The sequence below is a fragment of the Mya arenaria genome, chromosome 16 (genome assembly GCF_026914265.1).
Source record: "Mya arenaria isolate MELC-2E11 chromosome 16, ASM2691426v1".
NCBI lineage: Eukaryota > Metazoa > Mollusca > Bivalvia > Myida > Myidae > Mya > Mya arenaria.
The window spans coordinates 28,074,632-28,097,109 of record NC_069137.1 but is presented as its reverse complement, the minus strand read 5'-3'; the positions used below and the strand labels follow the sequence as shown (position 1 = coordinate 28,097,109).

The window sequence follows — 22,478 nt, the reverse complement described above, 5'->3', positions numbered from 1 at the left end:
CATTGCTAACACCCATGCCTGTTTACTACTACAATAACACTACTAGTACCAAGACATAACTGTACATTGCTAACACCCATGCCTGTTTACTACTACAATAACACTACTAGTACCAAGACATAACTGTACATTGCTAACACCCATGCATGTTTACTACTACAATAACACTACTAGTACCAAGACATATCTGTACATTGCTAACACCCATACCTGTTTACTACTACAATAACACTACTAGTACCAAGACATAACTGTACATTGTTAACACCCAAGCCTGTTTACCACTACAATAACACTACTAGTACGAAAACATAACTGTACATTGCTAACACCCATGTCTGTTTACTACTACAATAACACTACTAGTACGAAAACATTACTGTACATTACTAACACCCATGCCTGTTTACTACTACAATAACACTTCTAGTACGAATACATAACTGTACATTACTAACACCCATGCCTGTTACTACTACAATAACACTACTAGTACGAATACAACACTGTACATTACTAACACCCATACCTGTTTACTACTACAATAACACTACTAGTACGAATACTTAACAGTACATTGCTAACACCCACACCTGTTTACTACTACAATAACACTACTAGTAAGCAAACATAACTGTACATTGCTAACACCCATGCCTGTTTACTACTACAATAACACTACTAGTATGAATACTTAACAGTACATTGCTAACACCCACACCTGTTTACTACTACAATAACACTACTAGTAAGCAAACATAACTGTACATTGCTAACGCCCATGCCTGTTTACTACTACAATAACACTACTAGTACCAAGACATAACTGTACATTGCTAACGCCCATGCCTGTTTACTTCTACAAAACACTACTAGTACCAAGACATATCTGTACGTTGCTAAAGCCCATGCCTGTTTACTACTACAATAACACTACTAGTACCAAGACATAACTGTACATTGCTAACGCCCATGCCTGTTTACTACTACAATAACACTACTAGTACGAAGACATAACTGTACATTGCTAACACCCATGCCTGTTTACTACTACAATAACACTACTAGTACGAATACATAACTGTACATTGCTAACACCCATGCCTGTTTACTACTACAATAACACTACTAGTACCAAGACATAACTGTACATTGCTAAAGCCCATGCCTGTTTACTACTTCAATAACACTACTAGTACGAATACATAACTGTACATTTATAACACCCATGCTTGTTAATTACTACAATAACACTACTAGTACGAAGACATAACTGTACATTTCTAACGCCCATGCCTGTTTACTACTACAATAACACTACTAGTACGAAGACCTAACTATGGCTAGTATACTACTCCTTCGCGGAAATAAATGTAAATACGTTAATCGATTAATTGTAGGCTAAGACCATAACACTACAATCACGCGGATAAACTTGTTATTACATAAAGCCCTTGTTTGTAGACTATGGCAATAACACTACGAGTACGCGGATAGACAAGTACATATCTAACGCGCATTCTTATAGCCTATGACCATAACACTACTTGTACTTGGATATACTTGTACATAATTAACGCCCATTTTTCTTGACTATGACCACAAACTACCAGCAATCTATAACCATAACACTACTTGCAAGCAAATAAGCATGTACATACCTCACTCCCATGCAAGTCGGGTTTGTGATCACTTGCGTCATCATCTCTTCGATGTCACTCTGAAAGCTTTCTTCTGACCCGGCTATCATTATTGCACCCCATCCGTCACCTTCAGAAATATTGGAAGATATTGAGACAAATATACTTAGTAGTATTTTGCAACGATTAATATCATAAACGATTATCCCATGCTTCTCGAAATTGGCGACGTCACTGGCGAGTTTGGGTTTGTCTTAGATTATTTAAATAATTATAAAACTTTATTAGAAAGTCTCTTGTTTGGTGTTTGTTGTATTATAGCGCTCTGTCTCTTGTTTGGTGTGTGTTGTCTTATAGGGCTATGTATCCTGTTTGGCGTTTGTTAATTTGTAGCGTTATGTATCTTGTTTCGCGTTTGTTGCCTTTAAGACTTGTATGTCTTTTTAGTATGTGTTGTTTTGTTGCGCTATGTCTCCTGTTTTACGATTGTTAACTTGTAACGGTATGTCTCTTGTTTGGTGTTTGTGTTCATGTTGGGCGTTGTCTTTTTATGGATGTTGTCTTAAAGAATTTTGTCTCTTGTTTGGTATGCGTTATCTTGTAGCGCTGTGTCTTTTGCTTGACGTTTGTTGTCCTGCAGCGCTGTGCCTCTTGTTGGGTGTTTGCTGTATTGTAGCGTTGAATCTCTTGTTTAGTCTTTGATGTCCTGTAGCGCTGTGTCTTTTGTTTGTGTTTGCTGTATTGTAGCGGTGTATATATTATTTGGTGTTTGTTGTCTTATAGCGCTATGTTTCTTATTTGGTGTATGTCGTCTATTAATGCTTTGTCTCTTGTCTGATGTTTGCTGTCATGTAGCGCCATTTATATTGATTGGTGTTAGTTTCCTTTTAGCGCTGTTTCACTTGGGCATTTGGTGTCTTGTACCGGTGTTTCTTTTCAATTTTGTTATCTTGTAGCGCTATATCGTTTATTTGGCGCCATGTCTCTTGTTTGTTGTCTTGTAGCGCTGTGTGTCTTGTTTGTAATTTATTAGCTTAACGCGCTGTATCTTCTTTTAATTTGTGTCTGGTATCCTGTAGCTCTATGTATCATGTTAATAGTTTGTCTTGTAGCGCTTTATCTCTTTCTTGTTATGTGTGCCTTTCGTTTGAGGTTCGCTGTATTTTAGCCCTGTGTCTCTACTTTTCTGTCTTGTAGCGCTGTGTTTATAGTTTAGTTTGTATTCTCTAGCGCTATATCTTTTGTTTAGCATTTGCCTTTTTGTAGCGCTCCTGTTTTATGTTTGATATCTTGTAGCGCTATGTCTCTTGTTTTGGTGTTTGTTGCCTGAAGCGATGTGTCTCTTGTTTGGTGTTTGATACTCTGTAGCGCTATACATCATGTTAAGTGTTTGTTGGCGTGTAGCACTTTATATCTTTCTTGATATTTGTGTCTTTTGTTTAGTGTTTGTTGTTTATTAGAGTTGTGTCAGTTGTTCGTTGTTTTTAGTCGAGTTGCGATGCGTCTCTTATTTGGTGTTTATTGTGTTATAGGGCTGTGTCTCTTATTTGGTGTTTTTTTCTTGTAGCTCTGTGTCTTTGCCTTACATAATGTCTTGACTAGATGACCATTTTGACAACTTTTAATAGAAAGCTTCGTATCGGAATGCGCCAATTTTGGCGAAGATGTATGGAAAGAAGTGATACAAGACTGCTGACAAAATATTAGATCGCAGTTTTTCATATTTACATCCAAAAAATAAAATCCGGATATTTAATGGCTTTACGCGTAACAAATGCTTTAAGAAAAATAAAATATTTTCCGCAGTTTCCCAAAGAATGGAGTGTAGTTTTCTTACGTGATTGAATTGTAGGCCTTGATATCAAAATCAGCTGATACACAATGCACAACGTAGATTGACGTAAAATATTTTTTTTAAATGTTTATGCATTATTATGTTTAAGTCATTTGGCATAAGGTTTATTAAGATATATATAATAACTTTCCTCTCGTAAACATAATTTTCTCTCTAAACTTATTCAACGTAGAGCACACAAAGCAGCCCAAGTAGTGTTTTGCAACTTCACGCATGTTTGTTTACTAACCGACAGGGGATTGTATTTTTGGTTGATCACAGCTATGGCACTTGACAGGATTGTATCGCCAGTTCCACAAACAGCCAACACACATATGTATTTTGATATCGTCCTTACACAAGTCATGTTTAAGCTCGTTGCAAAATGGCTCTAAAAATAAATATTATTTCAATATATATAAACAAGATAAGATTTTCCTTATATTTTGAATAATATATATAAATGTAAGCCCTCGCATTCGAGGTTTTCTAAAAAAATATTAAACCAAGCATAAGACAGTCAAATGAGCTCATCAATTTATTTAAGTTTGAGTGCCAGATCATATAGGCTCTGCATAGAGCGCCAATATAAGACATGTTTGGCAATCATTTGATGCATGCACATAAGTTACCTTCCATGGGTTCTACCCAGTTAACCCCAGTTTCGATAACGGAAGGCGGTAACCCCAACATTGATAAGTAAAGATATTGCGTTGTATGTGTGTAGTTTGCGTTGTTTTATGTCATTGCGTGTCTCCTGTTTAATGTCAGTTAGGCGTTTAAATATTATACTACTGGGCTTGTTCTTGAAGCCTACTATATATTTGAAAAAATGGCATCTAGTTTTCTGATCACTTGTATGTATTTAATTTGTATTTTTTTCTTTACCTCATATGATAAAAAATCGACTTCATCTTGAGCCAAAGCGTTATCATACGTTGCATCTTGCATATATTGCACACACAGAGAACTGATATCTTACTTTAATGATTTTACACATTTGTGTTACTCACTTAAACTGCAGTGGTTGAACTCAGCTATATCCCACAACATATTCAACATTTTCGACAAAGTACAAGAAATGTTAATCCTCAAAATGAGCAAACCCTACCCAATTGCAAGTTTAACAAAAGACAATGAATTGAAAATACATCCCTACCATAGTCGTTGACAAAACAGATTTCGCACTTTCTTTTGTCATCTGCATTCTGCCGTACCCATCGTATGATAGCTTTATTCCTCAGCAATGCCTGTAATATTTAATGTGTCTATTGACTATCGAATACTAACGAAATAAACGATATCTTCACCTTAAGAAAACATAGGATAAAATTGTCATTAATGTACTTAGCGACGTGCTTCTTTGAGTTAAACAAGAACGTTATTGGAAAAAAGTTAATTTTCGGTAGATATTATACCATTACTAATTATTTGTAAGGTTTTATTTTAAGGTAAACATTATTACCGTCAGCTCTGCTTTGATATTCCGGTCCGGCTCCAGTATCTAGGGGGAAAAAGGTATTTCTAAACAACAATGTTTAATATTACCATATTCTACATGGCTTATGATAATTTATCCTATATGATCATTTAATTTGTCAATATTTCCAGGTCTAGGCGCAAATTTTAACACATTTCAACAACTACTTGTCAAATAATTCAGACCTAGGCGCAGATTTTAACACATTTAGAGAACTATTTGTCAATTTTCCTTAACAAGACGGAAGTTTAAAAACATTTTGAGAATTATTTGCTTACATTTCCATGCATAGACGCAAGTTTGAACACATTTCTAGAACTATTTCTCAATGTTTCTAGGCCTAGGCGCAAGTTTAAAGACATTTCGAGAACTATTTATCAATGTTTATAGTCCTAGGCGCAAGTTTGAACACATTGCGAGAACTAGTTGTCAACATGTCCAGGCTATTGCGCAGTTTTGAACACGTTATTATAAATAGTTGTCAACTTTTCCAGGCCTATGCGCAAGTTTGAACACTTTACAAAAGCTATTTTTCAGTTTATCTAGACCTAGGCGCAAGTTTGAACACATTACAAGAACTATTTTTTTCCAGGCAAAGACAAAAGTTTAAATACATTTCAATAACTAGTTGTCAGTAATTGCAAGTCTATGCGTAAGTCTGAACATATTGCGAGAACTACTAATATTTTCAGGCCTAGGCGCAAGTTTGAACACATTTCAAGATTAACTGTCAATGTATTAAAACCTAAGCGCAAGTAAGAACACTTTTCGAGAACTACTTGTCAAGTTTCAAGGCCTATGCGCAAGTTTTGACACATTATATTATACATAAGATGATGTTAAGTGAATTGCCTTTTTGAAATACCCCTATATGCTGCCACGAGGCTTTGAATAGGATATTTTGCTAGCGTCACATTCTGATTTTATTAATCATAAGTTGTCTGGTTTCATACCCCGATCATGAGGCTTTTTCTAGGTATTCTGTTGTCATACACAGAGCACAAGGCTTTAATTAAAAAAAGTACTAGTGCAGAGAGTAACCTACTGATTGTATGAGCTATTGGTCGTCTGGTGTCATATCCCAGATACAATGCTGAATATAGGTCGTCTGGTGTCAAACCAATGGCGCGAGACTTTGCATAATACCTGTGGCTAGTGTCACATACATTGAATTTAATTGTGTTCGTCTCGTGTCATAACCCGGACACGAGGCTAAGTAAAGGTCGTCTGGTGTCGGAACCCGAGCACGAGGCTTAGAGTAGGTCTTCAGGAGTCATAACCCGGACACAAGGCATAGTGTACATCGTTTGGTGTCATACCCATGGCCTAAGGCTTAGTATATGTCGTCTGGTATCATAACCAGGATACAAGGCTTAGTATAGGTCGTCTGTAGTAACACCCCGAGCACCAAACTAAGTCGTTGTCGTCTGGTGTCATTATCCGGGCAAAAGGATTATTATAGGTCATCAAGTGTCATTACCAGGACACAAGGCTTAGTATAGGTCGTCTTGAATAACACCTCGAGCACGATACTTAGTGTTTGTCGTCTGGAATCATTACCCTGGCACAGGCTTAGTATAGGTCGTCTGGTGTCATAACCCGGACACAAGACTTAGTATATGTCGTCTTGAGACATATCCCGAGCCCGAGACTTAGTATTGGTAGTCTGGTGTCAAATCGCGGGCACAAGTCTTAGTATAAGTCGTCTTGTGTCATATCCAGGTCACAAGGCTTAGTATAGGTCATCTGCAGTCAAAACACGGGCAGAAGGCTTGGTATAGGCCATCTTCTGTCATACCCCGGACACGAGACTAAGTATAGGCAGTCTGGTGTCATACCCCGGGCACGAGACTTAGTATTTGTCGTCTTGTGTCATACCCCGGACACGAGACTAAGTATAGGCCGTCTTGTGTCATATTCCGTGCAGGAGGCTTAGCATTGGTCGTATTGTGTCCTTCCCCGAGCACAAACCTTCTTAAAGGTCGTCTGGTGTCATATCCCGGGCACGAGCCTTAGTATAGGTAGTCTTGTGTCAAATCCGGGCACGAGTCATAGTATAGATCATTTTGTGTCATATCCCGGGCACGTGGCTAAGTATAGGTCGTCTGGTGTCATACCCCGGGCACGAGACTTACTAAAGGTCGTCTGATATCAAACTCCGGGCACAAGGCTTATTATAGGTCGCCTGGTGTCATATACCGGGCACGAGGCTTAGTATCGATCGTGTGGAGTCATATCCCTGGCACAAGGCATAGTATAGGTCGTCCAGTGTCATATCCCGGGTACGAGGCTTAGTATAGGTCCTCCGGTGTCAAACCCCGGAGACGAGGCTTAGTATAGGACGTCTGGTGTCATACCACGGGCACGAGACTAAGTACAGGTCGTCTTGTGTCATACTCCGGACACAAGGCTATGTATATGCCGTCTTGAGTCATGACCTGAGTACAAGGCTTAGTATAGGTCGTCTTCAGTCATACCCCGGGAAAGACGCTTAAAATAGGTCGTCTGGTGTCATATCCCGGGCATTAGCCTTAGCATAGGTCATCTTGTGTCATATTCCTGGCACAAGGTTCAGTTTAGGTCGTCTGGTGTCATACCCAGGACACAGTTCTAAGTATAGGTCGTCTGGTGTCATTTCTCTGGCACAAGGCTTAGTATAGGTCGTCCGGTGTTATATCCATGACACTAGGCTTAGCAATGTTCGACTGGTGTCATATCCCGGGCACAAGGCGTAGTATCGATCGTCAGGTGTCATATCAGGGGCACGATGATTAGTATAGGTCGTCTGGTGTCATATCCTTGGCAAGAGGATTAGTATAGGTGGTCTTGTGTCATAACGCGGACACAAGGCTAAGTATATGTCGTCTTCAGTCATACCCTGTGCACGAGGCTTATTATAGGTCGTCTGGTGTCATATCCCTGGCATGAGGCTTAGTGAAGGTCGTCTGGTGTCATATCCTGGGCGCGAGGCTAAGTATAGGTCGTTTGGTGTAATAACCCGGGCTCAAGTCTTAGTTTACATGGTCTTGTTTTTAAATTCCTTGCACAAGGTTTAGTATAGATCATCTGGTGTCATGCCCCGGACACAATGCTTAGCATAGATTTTCATGTGTCAACCATGGGAAAAAGGCTTAGTATAGGTCGTCTTGTGTCAAACCTTGGACACGAGACTTAGTATAGGTCGTCTGGTGTCATATCCCGGGAAACGATACTTAGTATAGGTTATCGATTCGACAGACCTCGGGTACAACGCTTAGTATAGGTCGTCTGGTGTCATATCACGGAAACGAGGCTTAGTATAGGTCGTCTGGTGTCATACCACGGGCACGAGGCTTAGTATAGGTCGTCTGGTGTCATACCCCGGGCACGAGTCTTAGTATAGGTCGTCTGGTGTCATATCCCGGGCACGAGGCTTAGTATAGGTTTTCTGGTGTAATACCCCGGGCACGAGGCTTAGTATAGGTTGTCTGGTGTAATACCCCGGGCACGAGGCTTAGTATAGGTCGTCTGGTGTCATACCCCAGACACAAGGCTTAGTATAGGTCGTCTGGTGTCATATCCCGGGCACGAGGCTTAGTATAGGTTGTCTGGTGTAATACCCCGGACACGAGGCTTAGTATAGGTCGTCTGTTGTCATATTCCGGGCACGAGGCTTAGTATAAGTCGTCTGGTGTCATATCCATAACACGATGCTTAGTATAGGTTGTCTTGTGTCATATCCCGGATACGAGGCTTAGTATAAGTCGTCTGGTGTCATATCAACGACACGAGGCTTAGTATAGTTCGTCTGGTGTCATATCCCTGGCATGAGGCTTAGTATAGGTCGTCTGATGTCATACCCCGGACACGATGCTTAGTATAGGTCGTCTGGTGTCATACCCCGGGCACGAGGCTTAGTATAGGTCGTCTGGTGTCAAGTTCCGGGCGAGATGATTAATATAGGTCATCGGGTGTAATATCCTTGGCACGAGGCTTAGTATAGGTCGTATAGTGTCATACCCCGGCCGCAAAGCTTAGTATAGGTCGTCTAGTGCCATAACACGGGTACAAGGATACTTATTTGTCGTATTGAGCAAACTACGAGCACGAGGCTTAGTATAAGTCGTCTTGTGTCATAACCCTGGCACCAGGCTTAGTATATGTCGTCTGGTGTAATACCCCGGGCACGAGACTTAGTAAAGGTTGTCTAGTGTCATACCAAGGGCACAAAGCTAAGTATATGTCGTCTTGAATCATACTTCGGACACAAGGCTAAGTATATGTCATCTTGAGTCATAACCCGGGTACAAGGCTTAATACAGGTCGTCTGGTGTCTGATCTCGAACACATGAGTCTTAGTATTGGTCGTCATGTGTAATACTCTGGACACAAGGTGATTAATATAAGTCGTCTGGAGTCATACTCCGGACACAAGGATAAGTGTAGGTCGTCTGGTGTCATAACACGGACACAACGTTAATTATTAGTCGTCTTGAGCATACCCCGTGCACGAGGCTTAGTATTGGTAGTCTGGTGTCATATCCATGGTACGAGGCTTTGTATAGTTCGTCTTGTGGCATACCTCGGGCATGAGGCTAAGTTAAGGTCGTCTGTTGCCATTTCCCCGGCACGACATTTAGTATAGGTCGTTTTGTGTAATACTCCGGCCAAAAGGCTAAGTATATGTCGTCTTGCATCATACTCCGGACACAAGGCTAAGTATATGTCGTCTTGAGTCATAACCTTTGTACAAGGCTTATTACAGGTCTTCTGGTGTTATATTCCGGGCACGAGTCTTAGTATTGATCGTCATGTGTAATACTCTCGGCACAAGGTTAATTCTTTTTATCGTTTTGAGCAAACCCAGAATAGGTCATCTGGGGTCATATTCTTTGCACGAGGCTTTGTACAGGTAGTTTATTGTCATATCACGGGCATAAGGCTTAGTATAAATCGTGTTTTGTCAAATCCCTGGAACAAGGCTTAGTATAGGTCGTCTGGTGTCATATCCCTGGCATGATGATTATTAAAGGTCGGGTGGTGTCATATCCTGGGAACGAGCCTTATTACAGGTCGTCTGGTGTCATAGCCCGGACACGAGTCTTAGTATTGATCGTCACTCGGGGCACAAGGTTAATAATTTTTATCCTTTTGAGCATACCCCAAAAAGGTCGTCTGGTGTCATACTCCGGGCACGATACTTAGTATATGTTGTATTTAGTCTTACCCCGGGCACAACGCTTTGTATATAACGGTTTTTGTCACACCACGTGCACGAAATTTAGTATTGGTAGTCTGGTGTCATTACCCAGGCACGACGCTTAGTATAGGTCGTCTGGTGTCATAACCCGTGCACAAGTCTAAGTATATCTTGTATTGTTATCTAACTCTGGACACCTGGCTTATTACAGGTTGTCTGGTATCACTACCAGGGCAAGAGGCTTAATACAGGTCGTCTGATGTCATAACCCGGGTACAACGCTTTGTATAAGCCGTCTGGTGTCATATCCCGTGCATGAGGTTGAGTATATGACGTCTGGTGTCATACCCCGGGCACTACGTTGAGTATAGGTCATTTTGTTTTATACCCCGGGCACGATACTTAGTATATGTTGTCATGAGTCATAACCCGGGTACGACACTTAGTATAGGCCGTCTGGTGTCATCTACCGTGGACGGGGTTTAGTATAGGTCGTTTGGTGTAATATTCCAGGCACAAGGCTTATGTCCTTCTTCGGGCAGAAGGCTGAGTATAGGTCACCTGGTGTCATACCCCGGGCACGAGACTTAGTTTAGGTCGTCTGGTGTAATACCCCGGGCACGAGGCTAAGTATAAGTCGTCTGGTGTCATATCCCTGGCACGAGGCTTAGTATAGGTCGCCTGGTGTCATACCCCGGGCACGAGGCTTAGTATAAGTCGTCTGGTGTCATACCCCGGGCACGAGGCTTAGTAACGGTCGTCTGGTGTAATACCCTTGGCACCAGGCTTAGTAAAAGTCGTCTGGTGTAATACCCCGTGTACGAGGATTAGTATTGGTCGTATTGTGTCAAACCCCGGGCACAAGGCTTAGTATATGTCGTCTGGTTTCAAATACCATGTACAAAGCTTAGTATAGTTCATCTGGTGTCATACCTCGGGCACAAGTCATAGTATAAGTCGTGTGTCATACTCCGGACATAAGGCTAAGTATATGTCGTCTTGAGTCATTACCCGGGTACACGACTTAGTATAGGTCGTCTTGTGTCATAACGCGGGCACGAGACTTAGTATAGGTCGTAGTGTGTCATACCCCGGACACGAGGCTTAGTATAGGGCGTTTGGTGTCATACCACGGGCCAAATGATTAGTATAGGTCGTCTTGTGTCATATACCAGACACGAGGCTTAGTATAGTTCGTATGGTGTCATACCACGGGCAAAATGCTTAGTATAGGTCGTCTTGTGTCATATCCCGGACACAAGGCTTAGTATAGGTCGTATGGTGTCATACCACGGGCAAAATGCTTAGTATAGGTCGTCTTGTGTCATATCCCGTACACGAGGCTTAGTATAGGTCGTTTGGTGTCATATATCGGGCACAAGACTTAGTATAGGTCGTCTGGTGTCATACCCGGGACAAGAGTCTTAGTATAGATCGAAATTTGTCATACCCCTGGCACAAGGCTCAGTATATGTCTTCTGGTGTCACTCGGTTTATGACACTCGCTAATGTGGTACGACATGCCAATTAATGCATATACCCATGTCACTTATCGATTTAATTGGGAGTAAAGGTAATAACAGAAGATGTACCCTGATCATATATACAGATAGGGGAAGCCATTGAATGCCAATTAAGAATTTTGCAAACTGTAAAAACACCGAAAAGGTGCGTATATTGTCACGTTCGGTGCTTAGTAACCTTCAATATACTAGTAATCGATTAATTATTTTATTAAATAAAAAAAAATCGAGTATGGCCACTCAACACGCACATCTTGTAAACTTGGAGATTTTCATTAACAGCACACGTTTAAACACGTGCTTATAACTGTAATTTGCTGCAATAATTAATTTATATCGGTTGTCCGGTTAGCGCAGTGGTTAGCGCACTCGTTTCTCACCTAGGCGACCCGGTTTCGATTCCCGGCTTGGGCGCATGTGAGTTTGATTTGTGGTCACCAAGCCGGACAAGTGGGTTTCCTCCGGGTTCTCCGGTTTCCCCCCACAACACAAAAATCGTGCCAACGAGAGTGATTAATATAATGTTGTAATAACTTGTTTCACAATCGTTGTAAAATAAATATGTTTAAACTATAATTTGCTGCATAAAACACATTTAATTGATTTGGATGATTATTTGTTAAAGGCAGTTATAATATATTAACAGAATAATGATCGTGAGTTATACAGTGAGACAGGTTTTAACACTGTATACTGCGACCTCTGTAAAGAATATACTAGAGTATGTACTTAACAAGGCAATTGAAAAAGTGAATAAAGGGTTTATATTTCATGGGATCTTGAATTCGTGGATCACCCAACCCACGAAAACCACGAACATTAATGCCCCACGAACATTAATGATTTCACAGTAGTTCGTCTGGTGTCATATCCCGGGCACGAGGCTCATAATAGGTAATTCGGCGTCATGGCCAGTGCACAAGGCTTAAGATAGGCCATCTGGTGTCATTTTCCTGGCACGAGGTTTAGTAAAGGTAGCCTTGTGTCATACCCAGGGACACAAGTCTTTGTCACATTGTCGTCTTGAGTCATTACCCGGGTACAAACCTTAGTTTAGGTCGTCTTGTGTCATACTCTGGGCACGAGCCTAAGTATAGGTCGTATAGGTCGTCTTGAGTCATGCCCCGAGCACGAGGCTTATTATAGGTCTTCTTGTATCATAATCCGGACACAAGGCTTAGTATATGTCGTCTTGAGTTATAACCTGGGAACAAGGCTTAGTACAGGACGTCTTGTGTCATACTCCAGGCACGAGGCTTATTATAGGTCGTCTGGTTTCATTTCCCTAGCATGAGGCTTTATAGTCATCTTGTGGCATACCCCGGTTACAAGGCTTAGTATATTTCGTCTTGTGTCATACCCTGGGCACGAGGCGCAGTATAGGTCGTCTTGTGTCATACCCTGGGCACGAGGCGCAGTATAGGTCGTCTTGTGTCATATCCCCGGTAAAATGCTTGGTGTAGGTCGCCTTGTGTTATACACCGGGCACGAGGCTTTGTATAAATCATTTGGTGTCATTACCCGGGCACAAAGCTTAGTATATATTTTGTGGTATCATGATCCGGTCACAATGCTTAGTAACGGTCGTGTGGTTTCAAAACCCGGGCACAAGGCTTAGCATAGATCGGGTGGTGTAATAATATGGGCACAATGCTTAGTATAGGTCGTCTGGTGTCATAACTCGGTCACAAGATCAAGTATTAGTCGTATCTAGTCGTTCCTCGGGCACAAGGCTTAGAACAAGTCGTCTGGTATCATAACCTGGTCATGAGGCCTAGTTATAAGTCGTCTGGTGTGATATCCCGTACACAACGCTTAGTATAGGTCGTCTGGTGTCAAAACCCGGTCACAAGGCCAAGCATAAGTCGTCTGGTGTCATACCCCGGTCATGAAGTTTTGAATAAGTGGTTAGTGTAGCTTACTGGTTGTATTAAGTAAGAGTCATTTGGTGTCATGCCATGGGCATTCGGCTTTGAATAGGATTTGCCACATACTGATTGTTTAGTTCGTCAAGTTGTAAGTCCCAAGTGCGTGGTGTAAACCAGCTTGGAACCAGAGGACGCAAATGGAAACGGTATACGTTGTGCTCGCAAAAAGAATGAGACAACTTCTATGTAAAATAACATCTGATGGTAGCAACTGTTGTTTACATGTACTGACACAAATATATGCAATCACACATTATGCTTAATTCACTCGTGAGTGGTCTTACAAAACCCCACGGATATACTATCTCCCGTAATATTCCCTTATAATTGATCAACTCTTGTTTGAATGCGAAACGCTGGTGAATATTGAATATGAACATATGTATAGTAAGCTCTAACATTCAATTAACAAAGGTTATAAAAATACCTTGAGTTTATCAATCATTATTGGAGATCTGTCGTTCTCGGGGAACATCTCTTGGAACACTGCAAACAAATTGTGAGATAATCAGAACATTTGTAAGGGCAAATTATACAAATGGCATAAATATAATTATAACTAAATGACCATGTAGTCACTTTCAAACAAACTTACTTTTCATCACGCAAAATTGACTTGCAAATTGATAAAACATAAATGTATCTACTCTGACAATCTCATATGTACATTAGGATAACACGAATCCGTCCGAAATCTCTATGTCAGTTAGAAAATGAAGTTTAAATAATGACCTTTCATTGACACCGATGTATAACTACACGAACTTAAGTTGTGATCATGTAACTATAAGAGCGAGCAGAGGAATTAAAGTACAAAGTTTCAATTTTGTTATAAAATCAGAAGCGGGCAGGTGCGAAACCATTGATTTTCGCCGTAAATTTGATACTTAGATTGATTCCAACTTTATTATCCTCTCAACTGAAATTATATAAATGGAAGTTGTCAGAGACCTTAAATATTGAAAAAAGTTATCGTGTAAGTGCGGTAGTCCAACGAATAAAACATAGATTTCGAGCGGCAAGATGAAAGGTTTTTGTTCTACGATTTCTTTTCTCTGTCAAATTATCATGAAATCAAATCTAGGCCAATCAATAATCACGTGCCGTTTTCAAACAGCTATAAATAATCAGGTAAAGTAATGAGAACAAAAACTCAGAATAGCCAATCATAATATCAACCTTGTTTAAAGTCCTCCCAATCCTTTGCCTTATCCCGTTCAATGTCACCCGTACGGTAGGCCTCACCAATATCATTCGGTCCATAGTACAACAGTCGGGCATTGTTTTGTTCGTCCAACACAATATTCTTCCTGGAAATTCCGCCATGGGCAACCGGTGTTCTGAAAAAGTCGAAAAACAAATAATGTTTAATCGTCAGTAGTGCAAAACCCGTTTAAGCTAAGACATCACAGTATTAAAAACCTAAAACAACGTCACCTGCTTAATAATATTTTATAAAAGCCGTATCATATGTTCATATGCAATTAAAAGCATGTGATTCTCAATATAAATACTGTTTGTGTCGGAAGTTTACATTGTGGCTATAAACATATATACAATCGCTTAACACCTCCTTATTCTATCAATTGCACATTTCGCCGTAGAAACGCAAGATAAAAACGAGACATTACATATTTATATGTTATTAAAGGTTGATACCTCCCATCACACGGAGGTTTATGAAGGTAATCTATGGCGCAAGATATGTGGTAAAGTATTCGTAACCGATCCCTCCATGACAGTGCTTTGGCGTTCTTCAGGTTTCCTCCACGGAAGTAGGGAGAAATGTAGCTGACTCGTCTAAAAGAAACATGAAAACATAGAAATGATGATTATATTTATTGATAATGTTATATAAATTAATAAAACCAGACAACTTGTAAAACGTATCGTATCACCAGAAACAATTTTTATACATGACACAGTGAGAGCTTCAACAATTCATTATAACAGCACACTACATAAGTAACTACTAAGTATATAAAATACTTTTTACTTAGGAAATTGGTTCCCGCCAAAATGATTTTTATCTTCATGAACTCATGAAATCAGGGGCAATAACCCGGGTCCTATCTGATTGCTGATATGCAAGGTATGTTATGAGTAATTCAATCAACATCTGACTGATGCTTTAGTTTATGGACTAAGAACAGGTAAATCACAGAATAGTTATGCCATATAATCCACACAATACTGGTTTCCTTTTTGGACTAATAGACTATTCAACAACTGTCTGATGGTTTGTTTCTTGGACTAAGAAAATGTCAACACATAGTACAAATCTGTTATCGGAAATTAAATCCACACACTGATAGTTTACTTATTGACTATAAAAAACATAATATTTGTGTTATGATTTGTCTGATCTACGCAATAAAGGTTAACTTATGGACTAAAAACAAGTCAAAACACGAACTATTGGCCGATTGTCAGAACTTTGGTAATGTCGTTATTTTTTTATTCTGGAAGTTCCAAGATTATAATTATGATTTGCAGTAGTTCTAACGATTTGAGAGGCAACTGTTTCAGCTGTGCTTGATTTATTTGAACACATCAGCACAACGTTGTTAACTTTAAAACTGCTCTGGACAATACGGATATACTGATATTGCCATTAGGTTGTAAGGAGTTCATTTCCTGGAACGCTTTCAGCAAGCAAATCAGTGGCCTACTTACGACAGCTTTGTATCCGCAATGCAGTTAAATTGAGCCGATATTTGCACAGTCGGTAAAGGCATTTCAATAGAACATATGATTCTCTGCATTGTAGATTCGATCCAAACATTTTTTTTCATTTGAACACGTTTTGATGTGAAGATTTCATCTGTGTACATCAGTCAGATTGTCACATAACAATGATTTATTTCGAGGACTAAGTACAACTCGACTAAAAAACTAGATATGTTAGGAGTAATTTTATCCACATACTTATTGTCTACTTACTTTCCATCTCTGTAGAACGCCAACTGTGGAACAATGGCAAAATGCAATACACAATGCTCGAGGCAAGTCTGAAAATGTTCTCAAAAATATTTATGGTTCATTTTATCATCAAACGTAGAAATCGTAGGATCGAGAAAATCAGCTTAATTTTACGTTAGTGGCACTAAAAGTGAAATACATCTTTACAATTAGATAAAAGTGTGAATAATGATTATAATTATTTAGATGTTCACTATTTATATCAGATGTACCGTGACATAATCATATAATACAAATTGTTAACTTGTGAAAAATATTTTGAGGAGAAGATTGTCACTATTTTGTAGTTATTGGTTTAATCTGTCACTGAGCAAGGACGCAATGTATGTTACCAAGTAACTGGTACCCAGCTTCAGCTAGACAACAAAGTATGTATAAGAATTTACCGTAATATCTGTGTCCGTCAGAGCTGTGTCCAAAGCCTTGTTTCGCGTACATATCACAAGGGGTTGGTTGTAAAAAGGGACAGCGACCTCAGCTGCAGAAAAACAACAACTTGTATCATTGTTCAATTCACTGATATCAGATGCGTTCTTAATGTAATTGTGTCTGTGTCTTTCTCGATTAAATGTTTAGAAATGCAAGTATGTGTTCGATATATCACGGTATGCAGTTTACCTTGAGCCGAGAACTAAAAACAGTGAAAATTACATTGAGAATCCCAGCCTAAACATTAAAAAATATCATGTATAAAGGCACGAGGGCAACCACTAAACGACAGACGTACTACATGCATAGTCATTGAGCGTACACCTAACACAGGGAAAGAGTATAAAGTAGTCAGAACGGAAATGTATTTGCATTGAATATATCAAATGAGATCACTTTGAAGAACAAGTGTTAGGGAACAAAACATTGCTGCAAGTACTTACAAAGAAACGCTGCTCCACCGATCTTGATGGGATGACAAAGCGCCTTCAGCTTTGTGAAAACACTCTCATTCAGCTCTGTCGACTTTCCATTGAACACAAAACTCATCGTTGCTGCTGTAACATTTCCGCAGATATGTTTCGAACGTTCTATTTTTGCTACAACCAATTTCTTTTAGAACAGATAATCTGACATGTTTTCTACAGTTTATTTTACTTTAACGCAACAAACACGAAACAATTGTTTGAAATCGGTCATACAATTATGAACATGTTCAAAATGGATGATAAAAATATCCAAAAGATCCTAAAAGTCCCCTCACCAAATACCCTGCTCATTTAAATACTACTCATTGCTTAAGAGACCCTAAATGTCAAGTAAGAACCCAACTTCAGCTTGCTAAACGTTTTATTTCCGTATGCATCTAGATTTGGTTTCATGGTGTTAATTCAGCATTCACAGTGTTCATAATTAGAACAAACATATTGTTAAAGCTGAACTTTTTCATGGAAATGCAAAATAAAGTGGTAAAGAAGAGTCTTTTTACATACAGCAAAGAAGGGATATTTCGTTCAGGTCCGACATCATACATCAGCAATATGATGAACTAGTTCATGGAACATTCAATATGTATAGAACACTTCCTTGGATTAACTTTCATGTGAAAAATACACCCTGTTTAACAGATCCGATGTAATGGTCAGATAGTTATTAATCGGTTTCACAAAAATATGTCTCAAATAAGTATTGTTGTAAGGAGACTAATCCATGTCTAGTAATGTACTTTAGACTTTAGCGATCGCTGAGTAGATGGATACAAAGTGTACAGTGACTAATTTAAAGTTTAAAGAGGGGAAGTGCCGACCTCTCACACAAACCAAATGAATATGCTTTGAACATGATATGGAGCTACGGGACGTGTTTCAAGAACAGTTTTGCTAATTCAAAACTAAAATGATGCATTCTTGTATCCCTTTTTACCAAATAGTCATAACATCATTTTCACTTGAATAATTTAAGATGGTTCTTGCGCATCAAATAACCTCCTAGAACCGTCAGTTTTTATATATTTTTATTTTATCAATATTTATTCTTTATTCGGTATTGTTTGCGTCTAAACTAAAATTTAGACGTCCAGTCAGTTCGGACAATAGCAAATAAGATGGGATTCAGGTGGCAAGTGTTATGTCGTAAATTGTGACGGTGGAGGGCAGTTAACAGTGGATCTTTCCAAATTTCATCTACAATACTCCCCCAGGAGTTCTTCGGCCAGCTACAAAACTGTGGTGTCACGGGAGTATCTTACAATAGATGGTTGTTAGTTTAGAGACATCATATTATGTCTGCCGTCATATGGCGATTTTAAGTTTATAGCTGATACTTGTCAGGTTTCGTTAATTTCATTTGAGTATCAACAAAACGATTCAGGGTTAGAATTTAGCTATATTAGTATATTTTTTGCCAGCTCTCACAATCCATTTGATGACATTTATTACCATTACCATCAGGCTTAAAAACACAGACAGCCATTGAGTTTGACAGTTTTTTTTGTTGGTTTTTAACTCTTTAGATTATATAGTGTTCTATAATAATTCAACTATTGACTCTCAGTTTGAGGTCGTATGTAACATTCAATAGGTTACATTCTGAATTCAATTAATGACTCTACATCCAGGGTCGTTAGCAATATTCCATAACATGTAATAAAAATGAATGGAATTGAACAACAGACTCTCAGACCAAGATCTTTGCAGTATTCCACTGACCGTATGAAAATACAACAACTTACTCTAAAACTAAGGTCGTATGCAATATTTTAAAAATCGTATGAAGAATTTAACTACTTACTATTAGACCGAGGTCGTATGCAATATTACATAGATCGAATGTGAAATTCTACTCCTGGCTCTCAGATCAAGGTCGTAGGAATCATTCCATACATCGATTGAAACATTTAACTACTGACTTTCAGGCCAAGGTCGTATGTTATTCAATAGATCGTTTGCAGAATCTTATCATATACTTACACTCATACCAATACCGTTTGTAATAGTTCATACATCGTATGCAGAATTCAACTTCGAACTCTAAAACCAAAGTCGTTTACAATATTCTATGGATTGTATTCAGAATTCAACTACTGACCCTCAGACCAAAGTCGTTTACAATTTTCCATTGAACGTATTCAGAATTCAACTAATGATTCGCATACCATAGTCGTATTCAGTATTCCATAGATCGAATTCAGAATACAACTAATGGTTCTCAGACCAAAGTCGTACACAATATTCCATAGATCGTATTTAGAAGTCAATTACTATATTTTTACCAAAGATGTATGCAATATTACGAAGACCGTATTTAGAATCCAACTATTGACTCTAAAACCAAGGTTGAATGAAAAAGTACATGAACCAAATGCAAAAACTATCGGCTCTTAGACTAAGATCGTATCGAATGTTCTGTTGATCATATCCATACTTCAATTATTTACTCTGAGGCCACGGCTGTATGTAATATCATAATAATCGTATGCAGCATCGTATGCTATTGCTGTGAATGTTATACTGTTTTGAGAAATTAACTAGTTTATGTATAGCGAAGTTTTGTTTAAAGTTAATTTTTATTAAGAATCTACCATTACTTCATTTCCAGAATTTTTTATTCTCAATACTGCAGTGAATTAAAATAAGATGTTGCTCATAACAGAGTCCAATAAGTTGATGTATATTATTTATCCAGGGCTTAAATTGATATATTATAGTTTAAATAAACTAAATTATCAGACAAAATGTTGTATTGAGGATAAATATTTCCTTAATGTAGCAAAATATAAATAAATGAATAATTATGAGAGGTAATGAGTATGTGGAACAACTGGTGTTCCACTGAACACAACGAAAAAATATCATCTCAAAGTACAGCGATATTTTCAATTTCATATAAAACATCTTTAATGTTAATCATAAAAAGTTCTTAAGATTTCTTTTAAGATAAATAGAATCAATAAATAAATCAAAATTAGGAGAACAATTGACACTGTGCACTGCCAATTCAGTGGATCTTACTGAAAATGTTTGAATTTCAATTTGTTCTAACATACATTATGACAATTATTATACCATTTTTAAACATGGATCTTCCATTCACCACATGGCTTATCTCGTTTTCCTGTTAAATAGAACTTTAACGTATTTTTTCTGAAAAACACGATTACCAATATATAATACCACTCAGCATGCTTGTTAACAATTTGATTGGAAAGTATTGCTAACTTGGTAATAGTCCGGCAAGTTATCCGTTTATTTCTAATATGGATTTATGGTATGGATTTGTTTTGAATACAGATGTTCATTTTCGATCTAATTCAAAAGAGCAAAACGTTTAACTTCCTCTTGATTTCATGCAAACTACTCTTTAAAAGTTCACCACGTTCTGTATTTAAAAAGGAAAGGACATCATGAAAATGTGCAAAGCTAAGACGTCATCAAACCGTGTGTGAGATTGTCACCATTTAAAGAGTATTATTCGTTGAAAAACATAGCGTAAAGGTTGTGGTTTTTACTGATTATAGTTTAAGCATTCATTTTACTTATACACGGGATTTAAACGATCGGAGAATATTAGTTTATGTACTACTTCTCTGTAATGCACAAAGCAGGAGAAATTGCTTTGTCAGATTGTGATGGTTGGCCCATTATCAGAGCAAGCAAAACAGTTGTTTTTCTTTGTTATTTGTTTTTAACGAGAACAAAGCATGTATTATAACAATATCTGATAAGGTCATCATATTATACTTCGGTCTTTATGCAAATTAGGTGTAGTTTATCCGACACTTCAAACTTCAATCAAACGGCAGAAATTTTTTTTAATTCTTTAATAATCACACATAACACATTCATAAAAACGTAAAATATAGATGAGTTATTAGACATGGTGTAGGATACGGTAGAGTCAAACCGTACGAAGATGGTGGAGCAGATTATGATATTTGAAAAAGAGGGGAAAATGTATGTGCAGACGCAATCCGCTCGCAATAAAACTGGAATATATATAAATATATTAATATCCCTGAGGCCAGAGGCGCCAGTGACAACAGTGAGTACAAGGATTGTAAATGCAATTTATGGTAGAAAGGATGGAAATGACGCACGAACAAATAAACAAATTAAAGTTTTGCAGAGTGTATACAATGGGTAAGAGAAAGCATGGGCCCAATAGGACAAATATCAATTAAGGAGAGGGAGCTGGTAATGAGGCAGTCAAATGCACTCAGGCGGACCGACCACTTTGTAATTGATTCATTCTCAAGAGAGTTACACGAAAGAAGCACACAGCTGGTACCCTACATGAAGGCGGAACAGAGGAAAGGAACAACCTTGCTAACTTGTGACACTAAAGGATGTGAGTCACCACCCAGTAAGAGATGCAGTGAATATACAGGGATGAAAAGAAATGCAAAATATTTGACACTCTTCATGAATATTTCTGACAATGCATCCTCGTTATCACTACCATCTTGTGATCTTTCTTTAAGATAATATTTTGTATTTGACACTTGATAATTGCCTTTATTTAAAATGCATTGATGTGTAATAAGTTGTTTACAATTTGTATCTATTTTGAACTATGTATATTGTGTACTGACTATTTGCTATGTACATGATTTATATATACTATTGATTGCTAAAAGTATTATAAAGGAACACTTTTTAGTTATTGCTTGCACTGGATTTAAACAATGAAGGTTCTGTGTGATAAAATTAAATAAAACAGTATTGATGGGTCCTTAAATATATAATATATATATTATTGAACCCTAACGGGCATACACATTTGTGTATTTCTCGCTTTGCGTGAGTTATGAGAATGACAAACTATGCGGTATTCAGGAAACTGTACTGAATTTTCGCCGAGTTACTGAGAGAGTTAAGGCAGATGAGAGACACCCGTTTGTATAGTGAACTTTATTGTATGCGTTGAAACTAAAGGAATTTAAAGTGATTTAAATAAAACATTGCAGATATTCTCAGTTTAACTTT

General features: G+C 38.4%; 1 protein-coding gene across 4 annotated transcripts in view; it reads right to left on the bottom strand.

Annotated features, from left to right (window-relative positions):
* Positions 1–22,478, bottom strand: part of LOC128222591 (uncharacterized) — a 91,905-nt gene that overhangs the window by 47,551 nt on the left and 21,876 nt on the right. For 2 of the 4 annotated variants that reach the window (XM_052931681.1, XM_052931679.1), the window contains exons 2-11: positions 17,439–17,552; positions 16,953–17,044; positions 16,528–16,595; positions 15,244–15,384; positions 14,764–14,924; positions 14,012–14,070; positions 4,940–4,978; positions 4,634–4,724; positions 3,725–3,865; positions 1,662–1,770 (exon numbers count right to left, since the gene is read on the bottom strand). In XM_052931681.1, coding sequence (XP_052787641.1) covers positions 1,662–1,770; positions 3,725–3,865; positions 4,634–4,724; positions 4,940–4,978; positions 14,012–14,070; positions 14,764–14,924; positions 15,244–15,384; positions 16,528–16,595; positions 16,953–17,044; positions 17,439–17,544 — 1,007 coding nt within the window. In that variant the 5' untranslated portion in view covers positions 17,545–17,552. The remainder of the gene's footprint in view (positions 1–1,661; positions 1,771–3,724; positions 3,866–4,633; positions 4,725–4,939; positions 4,979–14,011; positions 14,071–14,763; positions 14,925–15,243; positions 15,385–16,527; positions 16,596–16,952; positions 17,045–17,438; positions 17,553–22,478) is intronic. The other 2 variants (XM_052931682.1, XM_052931680.1) reach the window with 1 other exon arrangement.